The sequence below is a fragment of the Vipera berus genome (genome assembly GCF_964194415.1).
Source record: "Vipera berus genome assembly, chromosome: 10".
Classification (NCBI taxonomy): Eukaryota; Metazoa; Chordata; class Lepidosauria; order Squamata; family Viperidae; genus Vipera; species Vipera berus.
In genome coordinates, this window is record NC_138213.1 from 22192482 (window position 1) to 22206200 (window position 13719).

At 41.8% G+C, this 13719-nt stretch overlaps 1 protein-coding gene across 1 annotated transcript in view; it reads left to right on the forward strand.

The window, feature by feature from the left end:
* The window catches only part of HYDIN (HYDIN axonemal central pair apparatus protein), a 350217-nt gene that overhangs the window by 288098 nt on the left and 48400 nt on the right, over positions 1–13719 (forward strand). Inside the window, exons 70-72 of the mRNA XM_081335684.1 lie at positions 67–279; positions 3800–3938; positions 4085–4250. Coding sequence (XP_081191810.1) covers positions 67–279; positions 3800–3938; positions 4085–4250 — 518 coding nt within the window. The remainder of the gene's footprint in view (positions 1–66; positions 280–3799; positions 3939–4084; positions 4251–13719) is intronic.

The following is a 13719-nucleotide window of genomic DNA, read 5'->3' on the forward strand; positions in this document are numbered from 1 at the left end:
GCCTTGGAAAGTCCTTAAACCCTTGTTTTGCATTCAATCCTCATACAGGCTTGTTTTTTTTTCCAGTATGCCTAATTTGAAGCTAGATGAGGAGGGCCCCATTGTCGCTGTGAAAGGGAAGAGTCTCCTGCCATATTGCCACTTTGAGCTGGAAGACTCTGATTACATCACTGCAAACAGGCGCAATTCCGACTTGCGAGTACCAGGAGGGATGAGTCTTGACCCACAAACGAAAGTGATTGAATTCACCTCTGTAGGAGTCCATGTGAAGAACACCAGGTGAGCATCAAGCCAACTGAGGAACATTCTCTGATCATTTGGAAGCTTCATCTTCGTTCAGCAGAGCCATATTCAGCTTTGGCCCTCATCTAACGTAGAGGGCACCCTGAGGGTATGGTGGTTCCCTCCTTTCATCCTGGGGGTAGAACTTGCCCCCCTTGTCTCAAAGCTGCCCTGTCATCTTCCACACTCCCCTTCCTACAGCTGATTGCTCATGTATTCGTCTGCACCTTTCACTTTAAATATGAAAGAGTTTTTAGGGGGTCACTGACATAAAATTTTAGGCAGGTTTCAGTATACCTTATGGGTCTCTCACTGTTATTTTATAAAATAACAGTGTGCTATGATAAGCTGATTTAATTACCCTCCTTAATATATATTTTATTATTTATTTTTGATTTATATGATTTATATGGCTGCCCAGCCCACAAGGTAACTCTGGTTTAAGGTGGAGATAGAGGTGGAGGTTGTCCTGGATTCACTACCACAGTTGAGACCGGATTCTTGGTTGTTGAGCAAAGCATTCATTAAGCAAGATATCATAGGACTGCTTCGCTCAATGACTGCAATCCCAGCCCTTCTGGTACTAAAGGCAGTGTGGAAAAGAAAGGAGTGTGGGGTGCCTTGCGGGTTGGGGGAGGCACTGGCCTCTCTGGTGAACCCCAAGTGGAAACCACTGGCTTTCTGGGGAAGCCCGTGGGGGAGGTTTCCTAGGGCAGTTATCTTGATCCAGGGGCACTTGGCAACTGGTCAAAATGGCAAAGGAATTGCCAAGGGCTCAAGTAGCAATCAAGTTGTTGTGGGGTGGGTGGGTGTGCAAATTTTGCAATAGTGCCTTGGAGGGTTAAGTTAAGGAGTTTTTATCATGTCTTCTGAAATGCTAGTTGGTGTTTCATGGCGGCTGTTGCCCTGTATGTTGTAGATGATTCCTGCTTGTTTCTTCTGGAGTTGCTGGGTCTTTAGCTTTACTTAGGGTATTTTGGAGCAGTTTAGTTGGTTTGTGTGCTGTGGTGATACCATGTGGTTGTAATAGTCGATTGGTGGTTTCTGAGATGTTTTTGATATATGGCAGTGTTATCCTTTTCACAGTTTGTGTTAGTTGTATTATAATGAGTTGAGTGATCAGGCACTTTTTGATAAAGTTGAATGGGTATCCATTTTGTTGGAAGTGTAGAAATGATCTCTTTCCTTTTGCTGATATTCACTTTTGCTACAGTATGTTTGTGTTCCTCTAAATCAGACATGTCAAACACAAGGCCCGGGGGCCAGATCCGGCCCGCGAAGTGGTTTCATGCGGCCCGCAAAGCCATCCTGGAAACAGTGAGGGAACGGCCCCCGCTGCCTTGGCCCTGGCCCAGAGACCCTCCACCTGCCAGAGACCCTCAGATCTGTCCCACTCCTGCCCAGGCCCCCATAGGCACCCTTGATGCCAACGATGTAGAGCTGGCCACGCCCACTCAGTAGGCCATACGCACTTTAGCCATGCCCACCCAGTAGGCCACGCCCACCCAGGCCACACCCACCCAGCCCCCCGAGGGCAACCGCAATGCTGATGCGGACTTCAATGAAATTGAGTTTGACACCCCTGCTCTAAATAACTTCTCTTGTTGGATTGTTACTTTGGTAGTCGAACACTTGGTTGGTGTGGATAGTTTAAGATAGACTTGTGTTTCTAATTGGCCATCAATGCCTCTGCTGATGAGGATGTCCAGGTAAGGTAGTGTGTTGTTCCTTTCATCTTCCCTTGTAAATTTTATTCCTTTGAAGACATTGATAGTTTTGTGTGTGTTCTGTAGTTGCTTCTTTTTTATTATGACAAAGATATACCAGAACCATACTTTGGTTTCTGTGTGGAAAAATGCTTATGGAATATGTTGTTTGGGGATAAGAATTTATACTTTTCTGTGTGAAAGATGCTATGTTGTCATTTGATAATCCATTTTTTGCAGCAAATACTAGACTGTACAACAATGAATATCGATCTAAAAATTAATTCATCACAGATCAAGATAATTGTGTTTGACAGGAAAAGTCAAGTGAAAAATTCCCAATTTAAATATTCTTGGAAAAAACTGGAGTCATAGATGAATCTCTGTGACAGACTGTTTGGTAAAGATGGAGAAATTTTGGGATACACAGTGCTGGTAGAGAGATGGTGGTAAAAACTCCAGCTGCCAACTCCTAGGGTATCTTACAGGGTTGCCTGGTTTGTTAAAGGAAGTCAGATTAGTGGCTCTTTTGCCTGTGCTATCTGCAAGTAGGAATTGAGTACATCAAGAGAAACATTCACATTGTAGAAATGGAACAGTTCCAGAGTAGTTCTGTAAAACAAGAGATCTGGTCAAGAATGTATGAATGATAAATGAATATGAGCTGATTTCACAAGTGAAATTACCTGTGGTAGAGAGGATCCAGTTGCAAGCAAATATATAAAGGAAAAATGGATGAGGTTGAAGAGAGGAAAGAGAAAGAGGAAATGCCTCGGTGTGTGCTTTCTTCTGAATGGCAGACTCCAGGGCCAGCATTGCATGGCAAACTCTGCTTCATTGGGGCATCAGTGTGTGACTAATATTGTGATGTATCTAGAAAAGGGGTGAGGCTGGTATTGTAATGCCATGACATTGCTTTCAGCCTCTGACATTAAAGAATATTTCTATCTTCCCTTCTAGCCTTTAAAAGGGACCAAAGACTTAGTGTTACCATTTTGCTGAAGATCCGGTCATGGTGACATGGATCCTGCTAAATGGTTACATCTTTAGCAAGCTGGATTGCACTTTTTCAGTTTATAATTGTTATGTTTAAATAGTGTTTCATTTCTTTTAATGTTTGTAATGGCTATTGTTGTATGATTTTTGGTTAATGCTTGCTTTTGTGTTGTGAGTGTATTACCTTTGTGAGCTGCCCAGAATCACACATGTGAGACAGAGAGAAAGAACAAAAGGCAGTGCACGAAATCCTGGATGGATGTGATAGAAGGAAGAAAGCTTTGCAAGGACAGAAAGGGAGGCCAAAGACTGGAGATTTTAGGCAGTTTTCTTTTCCTTTTTCCTATCCAGTGCCTGCAATTCCTCAGCATTTTGTTCCTTACTTCCCTCTGTAGTGGGCATTACCAGTGGTGGGATTCAAATATGTGAACAACTGGTTCTCTGTGTGGATGCGGCTTCCGGAAGTCCATTCTGGGCCTGGGCAACAAAAAATTAGCTACCGGTTGTGCCAAAGTGGTGCAAACTGGATGAATCCCACCACAGGGCATAACATAATAAAAGGGAAGTGTGTGATAGTGTGTGTCCATGGAGCTCAGGCACCAAGTCCATTATGTTGTGCCAGTCCAGCCGAAACGGGAAGGGAGTTTGAGCCTCAACTAATGGAACTGAATCTCTTGGTGAAGGGTAGTTTTGTAACTCTTTCCTTTGTGTAAAGATCCATTTCAAATACCTTAAATGCCTGCTGTTTCAACTGATGAAAGAGAAATGTTTGGCTAGGTGGTCCTTATGATCCTCCTGCCTTCTCTTCATGGCAGGAGCTTTGCCATCCTGAACCCCACCAACGCTGCCTACTCTTTCCAGTGGAGGTGTGAACAGCAGGAAGAGAGGAAGACTGCCCCGGCTTTCGTCTGTTTCACTGAGCGGGGGCTCCTCCGGCCGGAGAAGAAGATAGAGGTGCGTGCACAGAAAGGGACTCACATCCAATGGTTAAATACTGTTTTGGAATTCTAGCATACTTTTAAAGGCTTTGGAATTAAAACCAAATGCAGGATCCATTATCTTGCACAGCAAGAACTTTGCATCTATCTTTTCCTCTCTAGATCATATTCGAATTCATTCCCAAGCATCTGGATGTTACTGAATCCTTCTGGACCTTCACCATTTCCGAACACAACATCACTGTCCCTTTCCTCCTGGTGGGTCACACCACCGACCCAGCTGTCTCTTTCGAGAAAGTCCACCTGAATCTTCACTCGCTTTTGATTGGTAAGAGTAGCCCTGATGAACTCAGGTGCTTGGGGGTCATGGGGGTCCTACTTCTCCCCTAAGCCCCTCTTTCAGTAGCCACACAGCCCTGAGTTGCATTGCAAGTGAGTCAGTCTTCCATCAACTCTGCTAAAAATAATCTTTCCACTTTGATCCTGATATAATCATTTTGATTAAAAAAAAACAGCTAAGACCTCCCCAGTAAGTAAAAATTTCAGCTGATGCAGCTGACTTTAAATTTCAGCTGTTTCAAGTGCACAGAAAGAAAAGTGCCATGCAGGTGTTAAATCAGGTCACCCTGAATTCTGATACCTGCAGAAAAACTACCAGTACCTTTGGCTTTTTGTAGGACCTCCAGGATCTTAATGTTCTTACAGATTTTTTTTGTTATAGGCCCATTTTCCCTTTTTTTATTTGTCCTTTCATTTCTCAGTTTGTCAGAGAATCTCAACAGTTTTATATGGTTTGTGTATTCTGTTTTTGTACTCATTGCATCACTCCTGAAAGCTCTTGAAACTCTTTTATTTTAGCAGACCTTCAGGCCTTCATATAACAACAAAATTATTACTATGTCAAAGGCTGCTCATTGGATTAACTTAATAATTGAGATATTCTGGTCAGGTATAGCATCCAGAGTCTTTCTATGATTATTATTTAATAAAGAGCTAATTGTAAATTAGGTACATTTAATGCAAAATGGAGAAATAGGCCATTAGATTGGGTTTGCATCTGAGTGCCACCCTCTCTCTTCAACTGCACAGGGGTTTCCTTGCCTGGATTCCACTTGGTCCCCAAACCACATTCTTTCCACCAAGGTTAGCTAAGGCTTGAGAGAGAACCAGCAAGTAATTTTAAACTGTAAAATGAAGAGAAAAAAAGAATGCCAGAGAGAAAGAATGATAGGGTTTTTTTTGGTAATATATTTTATTGATTTTTTAAAAACATAAATCACTTAATAATTGGTGAACAGTGTGTTTTCTGGGTTACATTTGTAAAACAATCACTAATGATTTCTATAATCCATAATCCACATAATAGTTTTAGTTGATTTACTCTTTTCCCAAAATATTCTCTTTTGCAAACATTGATTTAATACAATTCTTTTTTTAAGAAAATTTTATTAAATATAAATTTAAAAACAAAAGTGGACATGATTCAACTTCCCTAGCTACAACACTACTATTAGTATTACCTTATGTTACAGAAAAAAATAAAAACCTAAAATACAGTCTATAACAGGACAGAGTATAACAAACTGTACATATAACATCTGTCGGGTTTTTTTAGTAAACTGTCATTCAGTCCTCTGCGTTATATTTACATATCTTTCAGTTATGTCCATTATATAAAGGTAAAGGTAAAGGTTCCCCCGCACATGCGTGCTAGTCGTTTCCGACTCTAGGGGCCGGTGCTCATCTCCGTTTCAAAGCCGAAGAGCCAGCGCTTGTCCGAGGACGTCTCCGTGGTCATGTGGCTGGCATGACTAGACGCCAAAGGCGCACGGAACGCTGTTACCTTCCCACCGTAGTGGTCCCTATTTTTCTACTTGCATTTTTACGTGCTTTCAAACTGCTAGGTTGGCAGAAGCTGGGACGAGTAACAGGCGCTCACTCTGTTACGCGGCACTCGGGATTCGACCCGCCAAACTGCCGACCTTCTGATCGACAAGCTCAGCGTCCTAACCCACTGAGCCACCACGTCCCTTGTCCATTATATAGATGCTAATAAAAAGTCCTTACATTATCAACCAATCAAACAATGTTCATCTCAGCGATCCTCCTTTGTTGTTGTTAGCTGCGAAGTCGTGTCCGACCCATCGCGACCCTATGGACAACATTCCTCCAGGCCTTCCTGTCCTCTACCATCTTCTGGAGTCCATTTAAGCTCACGCCTACTGCTTCAGTGACTCCATCCAGCCACCTCATTCTCTGTCGTCCCCTTCTTCTATTGCCCTCAATCTTTCCCAGCATTAGGCTCTTCTCCAGTGAGTCCTTCCTTCTCATTAGGTGGCCAAAGTATTTGAGTTTTAGCTTCAGGATCTGGCCTTCTAAAGAGCAGTCAGGATTGATCTCCTCTAGGACTGACCGGTTTGATCGCCTTGCAGTCCAAGGGACTCGCAGGAGTCTTCTCCAGCACCATAGTTCAAAGGCCTCAATTCTTTGGCGCTCAGCCTTTCTTATGGTCCAACTTTCACTGCCATACATTGCAACTGGGAAGACCATAGCCTTGACTATACGCACTTTTGTTGACAGGGTGATGTCTCTGCTTTTTAGTGTGCTGTCTAGATTTGCCATGGCTTTCCTCCCCAGGAGCAAGCGTCTTTTAATTTCTTGGCTACAGTCCCCATCTGCAGTGATCTTGGAGCCCAGGAAAATAAAATCTGTCACTACCTCCATTTCTTCCCCATCTATTTGCCAGGAATTGAGAGGGCCAGATGCCATGATCTTGGTTTTCTTAATGTTAAGTTTCAACCCAAGTTTTGCACTCTCCTTCTTCACCCGCAACAAGAGGCTCTTTAGTTCTTCTTCACTTTCTGCCATTAGAGTGGTATCATCTGCATATCTTAGGTTGTTGATATTTCTTCCGGCAATCTTAATTCCAACTTTTGATTCATCTAGCCCTGCCTTTCTCATGATGTGCTCTGCATATAAGTTAAATAGGCAGGGCGACAGTATACAGCCTTGCCGGACTCCTTTCCCAATTTTGAACCAATCAGTGGTTCCATGTCCAGTTCTCACTGTTGCTTCTTGACCTGCATATAGGTTTCTCAAGAGACAAATAATATGGTCTGGTACTCCCATCTCTTTAAGAACTTGCCACAGTTTGTTACGATCCACACAATCAAAGGCTTTAGCATAGTCAATGAAGCAGAAGTAGATGTTTTTCTGGAACTCTTTAGCTTTCTCCATGATCCAGCGTATGTTGGCAATTTGATCTCTAGTTCCTCTGCCTCTTCGAAATCCTGCCTGTACTTCTGGTAGTTCTCGATCCACATACTGCTGAAGTCTAGCTTGTAGGATTTTAAGCATGACTTTGCTAGCATGAGAAATGAGTGCAATGGTGCGATAGTTTGAACATTCTTTGGCACTGCCTTTCTTTGGAATTGGAATGTAAACTGATCTTTTCCAATCCTGTGGCCACTGTTGAGTTTTCCAAATTTGCTGGCAAATTGAGTGTAGCACTTTTACTGCATCGTCTTTTAAGATTTTGAATAGCTCAGCTGGAATAGTGTCACCTCCACTAGCTTTGTTGTTGCTCAGCTTTTCTAAGGCCCACTTCACTTCACATTCTAGGATGTCTGGCTCGAGGTCAGTGACCACCTCATTGTGATTATCTGGGACGTTAAGCTCATTCTTGTATAGTTCTTCTGTGTAATTTTGCCACCTCTTCTTAATCTCTTCTGCCTCTGTTAGGTCCCTGCCATTTTGGTCCTTTATCATGCCCATTTTTGCATTAAACGTTCCCTTCATCTCTCCAATTTTCTTGAAAAGATCTCTGGTCCTCCCTATTCTATTGTTTTCTTCTATTTCTTTGCACTGTTCATTTAAGAAGGCATTCTTATCTCTTCTAGCTATTCTCTGGAATTCTGCATTCAATTGGGCGTATCTTTCTTTTTCTCCCTTGCCTTTCGCTTCCCTCCTTTCCTCAGCTATTTGCAAAGCTTCCTCAGACAGCCATTTTGCTTTCTTGCATTTCTTTTTCTTTGGGATGGTTTTGGTTGCTACCTGTTGTACAATGTCACGAACCTCTGTCCATAGTTCTTCAGGCACTCTGTCTATCAGATCTAATTCCTTAAATCTATTTGTCACCTCTACTGTATATTCGACAGGGATATGATTTAATTCATACCTGAGTGGCCTAGTGCTTTTCCCTACTTTCTTCAGTTTAAGCCTAAACTTTGCAAGGAGAAGCTCATGGTCTGAGCCACAGTCAGCTCCTGGTCTTGTTTTTACTGACTGTATAGAGCTTCTCCATCTTTGGCTGCAGAGCATATAGTCAATCTGATTTCTGTGTTGACCGTCTGGTGATGTCCATGTGTAAAGCCGTCTCTTGGGTTGTTGGAAAAGAGTGTTTGCTATGACCATCGTATTCTCTTGACAAAATTCTATCAGCCTGTGCCCTGCTTCATTTTGTACTCCGAGGCCAAACTTGCCTGTTATTCCAGTTATCTTTTGGCTTCCTACTTTAGCATTCCAATCCCCCATGATGATAAGGACATCATTTTTTGGTGTTAGTTCTGTAAGGTGCTGTAGGGCTTCATAAAAAGGTAAAGGTAAAGGTTCCCCCGCACATGCGTGCTAGTCGTTTCCGACTCTAGGGGCCGGTGCTCATCTCCGTTTCATAGCCGAAGAGCCAGCGCTTGTCCGAGGACGTCTCCGTGGTCATGTGGCCGGCATGACTAGATGCCAAAGGCGCACGGAATGCTGTTACCTTCCCACTGGAGTGGTCCCTATTTTTCTACTTGCATTTTTACGTGCTTTCGAACTGCTAGGTGGGCAGAAGCTGGGACGAGTAACAGGCGCTCACTCTGCTACGCGGCACTCGGGATTCGACCCGCCAAACTGCCGACCTTCCGATCGACAAGTTCAGCGTCCTAACCCACTGAGCCACCGCGTCCCTGTAGGGCTTCATAGAACCGGTCAATTTCATCCTCTTCAGCACTGGTGGTTGGGGCATAGACTTGGACTACTGTGATATTGAATGGTTTGCCTTGGATTCGAACTGAGATCATTCTGTCATTTTGAGGATTGTATCCCAGTATTGCTTTTCCTACTCTTTTATTGACTATGAAGGCTACTCCATTTCTTCTGAGGGATTCTTGCCCGCAGTAGTATACCTGATGGTCATCTGAATTAAATTCACCCATTCCTGTCCATTTTAGTTCACTGATGCCTAAGATGTCGATGTTCAGTCTTGTCATCTCTTGTTTGACCACGTCCAGCTTTCCTTGATTCATGGATCTTACATTCCAGGTTCCTATGGAGAAAAAATCTTTACAGCATCGGACTTTCCTTTCACCACCAGACATATCCACAGCTGAGCGTCCTTTCGGCTTTGGCCCAGTCGCTTCATTCTTTCTGGCGCTACTAGTACTAGCCCTCTGCTCTTCCCCAGTAGCATATTGGACGCCTTCCGACCTGAGGGGCTCATCTTCCAGCGTCATATTGTTTTGCCTTTTGGTACTGTCCATAGGGTTTTCATGGCAAAGATACTGGAGTGGGTTGCCATTTCCTTCTCCAGTGGATCACGTTTTGTCAGAACTCTCTGCTATGACCTGTCCGTCTTGGGTGGCCCTGCACGGCATAGCTCATAGCTTCATTGAATTACGCAAGCCCCTTCGCCACGACAAAGCAGTAATCCATGAAGGGGGCGATCCTCCTTAACTCTAACCAATTGTACAAATTTTGCCAAATTTCATAATACTCCGTTCCGTTCTTATTTTTGATCTCTAGGTTTTAACCTGTCCATTTCAGCGCAGGATAAAATTTTATCTATTATTTCTTCTTCAGTGGGTCTTTCCTTTCTTTTCCATTTTTTGGCCATATGCCAGTCTTGCTGCGGTTAAGATATGTACTAATAAGTAGAGAGATGCTTTACTGAGATTATCATTAATAATCTCTAATAAAAAGATTTCTGGTTTTAAATCAATTTTTTGTCATAATATTTCTTCCAACCAATTTTTTATCCGCTGCCAAAAATTTTGCGCTTCTGAACATTCCCACCACATATGATAGTAAGTCCCTGGAAGCCTTCTGCATTTCCAGCACATTGGTGAGATTTTTTTATCTATTTTTGCTAACCTTGTAGGGGGAAGATGCCATCTATAAAACATCTTGTACAGATTCTCTTTAGAGGAGGTGGCTAGCGTTAACCTCCTATTTCTATCCCATACTAGTAGCCAATTATCTAAGTCAATATTATAACCAAAATTTTTATTCCAGGTTAACATTGTTTCTTTTACCTGTTCTTCTAACAAATCCTGTTTTAATAAATATTGATATATCTTTTTTATCATTCGATCTTCTGTTCCTAGAAGAATTTTATCTAATTGTGTATGCTCTAATTTTATCCCTGGTTCTTTTTTATCTTTTCTGTATCGTGACTGTATTTGTAAGTATGCCCACCATTCTAGCTCTATACCGTCTTCTGATAATCTTTTTCTTCTTTTCAGGTCTCCATTTTCATCTAAGAGATCTTTATATGTAATTACACTTACTAGATTTATAAATTTGGGGTGCATAAAAATCTCTAATATAGATAGCCAATTGGGAATTTCTATATAGTTAAATTTTTAATTTTTATCCACACATCTAAGAGTGCTCATCTAATATGATGATTCTGAAAGTACTGATGAGCCCTATATTTTCCATCCCATGTTATAGATGCCACCCAATTTGCATGTCATGACCTTCTACTGTAGATGTAATTCTATTTAAATTTTCAAAAAAATCCTTACCTAATTTAATTGGTACACATTGGAATAAAAAGAGTAATTTGGGCAGTATATTCATCTTGATTGTCGCTATTCTTCCCATAAAAGAGAGCTGCAAGATTTTCCATCTATCTAGGTCAGGGGTCAGCAACCTGAAACAGTGAAAGAGCCACTCGGAACCGGTTCCCTCACAAAAGGAAAAACTGGGAGCCGCAAAAAATGTGTGCACATGCACGTACATGCACGCATGCACAGAACAGGGTTTGACTGAAGAGTGGAGCCAAGGCGAGATATGCACCTACCCTGCATATTTGAATTGATTGGTTGACCTTTTTTAGTCCCACTTTTTTTTTTTTGGACTGCACATGGCAGAGGACTGGGAGCCGCAGGAGATGGCTGAAAGAGCTGCATGCAGCTTCGGAGCCGCGGGTTGCAGACCTGTGATCTAGGTCTACTATAATTTGGTCCATTAACTTATCATAATTTTCTCTTTTAAGTGTAGTACATCTTGCTGATAGTTGGATCCCCAAGTACTTTACTCTTTTAGATGTCTGGATGTTAATTTTTTCTACTAGTTCAGTTTCTTGTAAGTTGGACATATTTTTAACTAGCATTTTAGTTTTTTCTTTGTTGATTTTTAATCCTGCAACATCTCCATAATTTTCCAGCACCTGTAATAATCTTGTTCCAGATTCTAAAGGGTCTTCCAGAATGAAAACTAAATCATCCGCATAAGCCTGTAATTTAAATATCTCTTTTCTGATTTCTAATCCTTTAATCATCTTATCTTTTCGGATTATTCTTGTGAGTGCTTCTAAAGAAAGAATGAATAATAAAGGAGATAGTGGACAGCCTTGTCTCGTACCTTTTTGTATTTGAATGCTATTTGTTAATTCTCCGTTTATGATTACTTTTGCCTCTTGCTTGGAATAGATTGCTTTAAACATATTTATAAATCTTTCTCCGAATTCCATCTGTGAGTTAATACAATTCTTATTGTTTTGATAGATAACAATTAAATATATATTTTTTCCCAATAGTCCTAAACAGTGCTTTTTTTCTAAAAAAAAAAAGGTGCTGGAACTCTCATCTTGTTAATCTTTTATTTATATAATGTTATTTATTTATTTATATAATTAAAAAAGTTATATATTCAATTCTTAACATAAATTTAATTTATTGTATTTAAGGTAAATGTTCATAGTAAATTCCAAAGTTTTGTCCAATTCTCGTCTGGCAAAACTTTGAGATTTAAGCCAAGTTTAATTCATAATTGCCTTTAGTTTTTTCATCTGTTTTTGGCTTAGATGAAGTAATACATTCACCAAACAAACTAGAATTTGTTGTGAGCATCTCCTTAAATACAAACAGCTCATAAGCAAGACCTACCTATATTAGCAACCACATTATTGATTGCTTGTACATACCATTTTAAAGATATGATCACATTGGTTCAAGTGAATGAGATGCTCCTATAACCCAAAATGCATCCTATTAATTCATCCCTGCCAAAATAGTTATTTTCATCAGGTTTAGTTCATGATGAGCTTAGAACACTAAGTTCTGTTTTATCAAATTTATCATGAAGACAGCATAGTAGGCTGCCATAGGGGTGAAAAATTGTGGGATAGCTCCCCCATGTTTATATACTGCAGCTGGGTATAGTAAAGATGGATTATTATTTTTTTGTCTACTAGGAAAATTATGTTGCACTTTAATAGAGGAGGTGGGGCTTTTGGTCTTTATTTATTTATTTATTTATTTATTTATTTATTTATTTATTTATTTATTTATTTATTTATTTATTTATTTATTTATTTATTTATTTATTTATTAATGGGACTTATATCCCGCCCTATCTCCCTGCACCCCTGGGACATTGGCTCTGGTGGAGCCCCTCTGCGCTGCTCCTGTGACCACGGTGGCACTGCCTGGGGTTGCAGAGATTCCCGCAATGGTGTCTAGCGGTGAGGTTTTTCAACTGTCATCTTCCTTTTAGGTTTGGCAGGTGTCATCAGCAGTCATTCTGGCAAGGGTCTTGCATGCCTTAAGGTTCTGGAACACATCCATTATGAAGCATATAGCTTTCATGAGGAGATCGGCATGGCCAATTTCACCACCTTCTTCCCCCTCATCTTTGAGCTCTTCCAGCTCCACTTGCATTCGCATCATCGGCTGCCTCAGCTGCCTCGGGTTACTCCTTTCCAGGCATCTTTCTTCCTGATGCCAATGGACCACCTGGGCTTTGTTGAATCTCCCAGGCCTGCAGCCTCCTCTGTCCATCTGGAGCAGACATGTCAAACTCATGACGTCACGTGACATTGTGTGACATATCGGAGCTTTTTTCCTATTGCCAGTAATGGGGTAGGCGCGATTTCCTGGTGATGCGTCTGTCCCATGGGCCAGCAGTTTGCCACCTCTGGTCTGGAGGGTTTACTCTGGGGTGAGCTTTGGTAGAGGCGTCCCCCCAGCATTCCGCTTCTCCTGCTCACTGCCTTGCACATACATTCCTTGCATGGTCCCCATAGTAGGGCTGGGTGTCTCTCCAGGTTGATCCATTTTGCAGATTCTGCCTAATCTAAGGACCTGCACCAGGAAAGCACAACTCTTGACTCCATGTGGTTCATCAAAAGAGCTTTTACTGAGAGAAAGTGGTTGCAGTAAAGACAGGTGGAATCTAACGGTCCCACGCAAAGCATGAATCTATTCTTCCCATTCCAAAATCCAACTCCCCTAACCAGTCAAGACAGTTCCATAAAGTTATGAGAATGCTGAGATACAGGCTTGATAACGGGTCATCCTCAGTGACCTTGGAGTCAGGCTGGAAGCAGCAGAGAGGGAGTCCATCTCGTCTCCGAAGACAATCCCCCTCTCTAATTCCCATGTGGTTACAGTAAAAGCGAAAGCATGCAAAGAATGCTCCCCCCAGAGCCTCCTCCTCCCCCTCCAAAACAATGGCAGGGCACCCAAAAGGGGGTGCTGACAGAGGGCCTCCACCCTCTTAGACTTCTGGAGGACTGTGATGACCATCTCTTC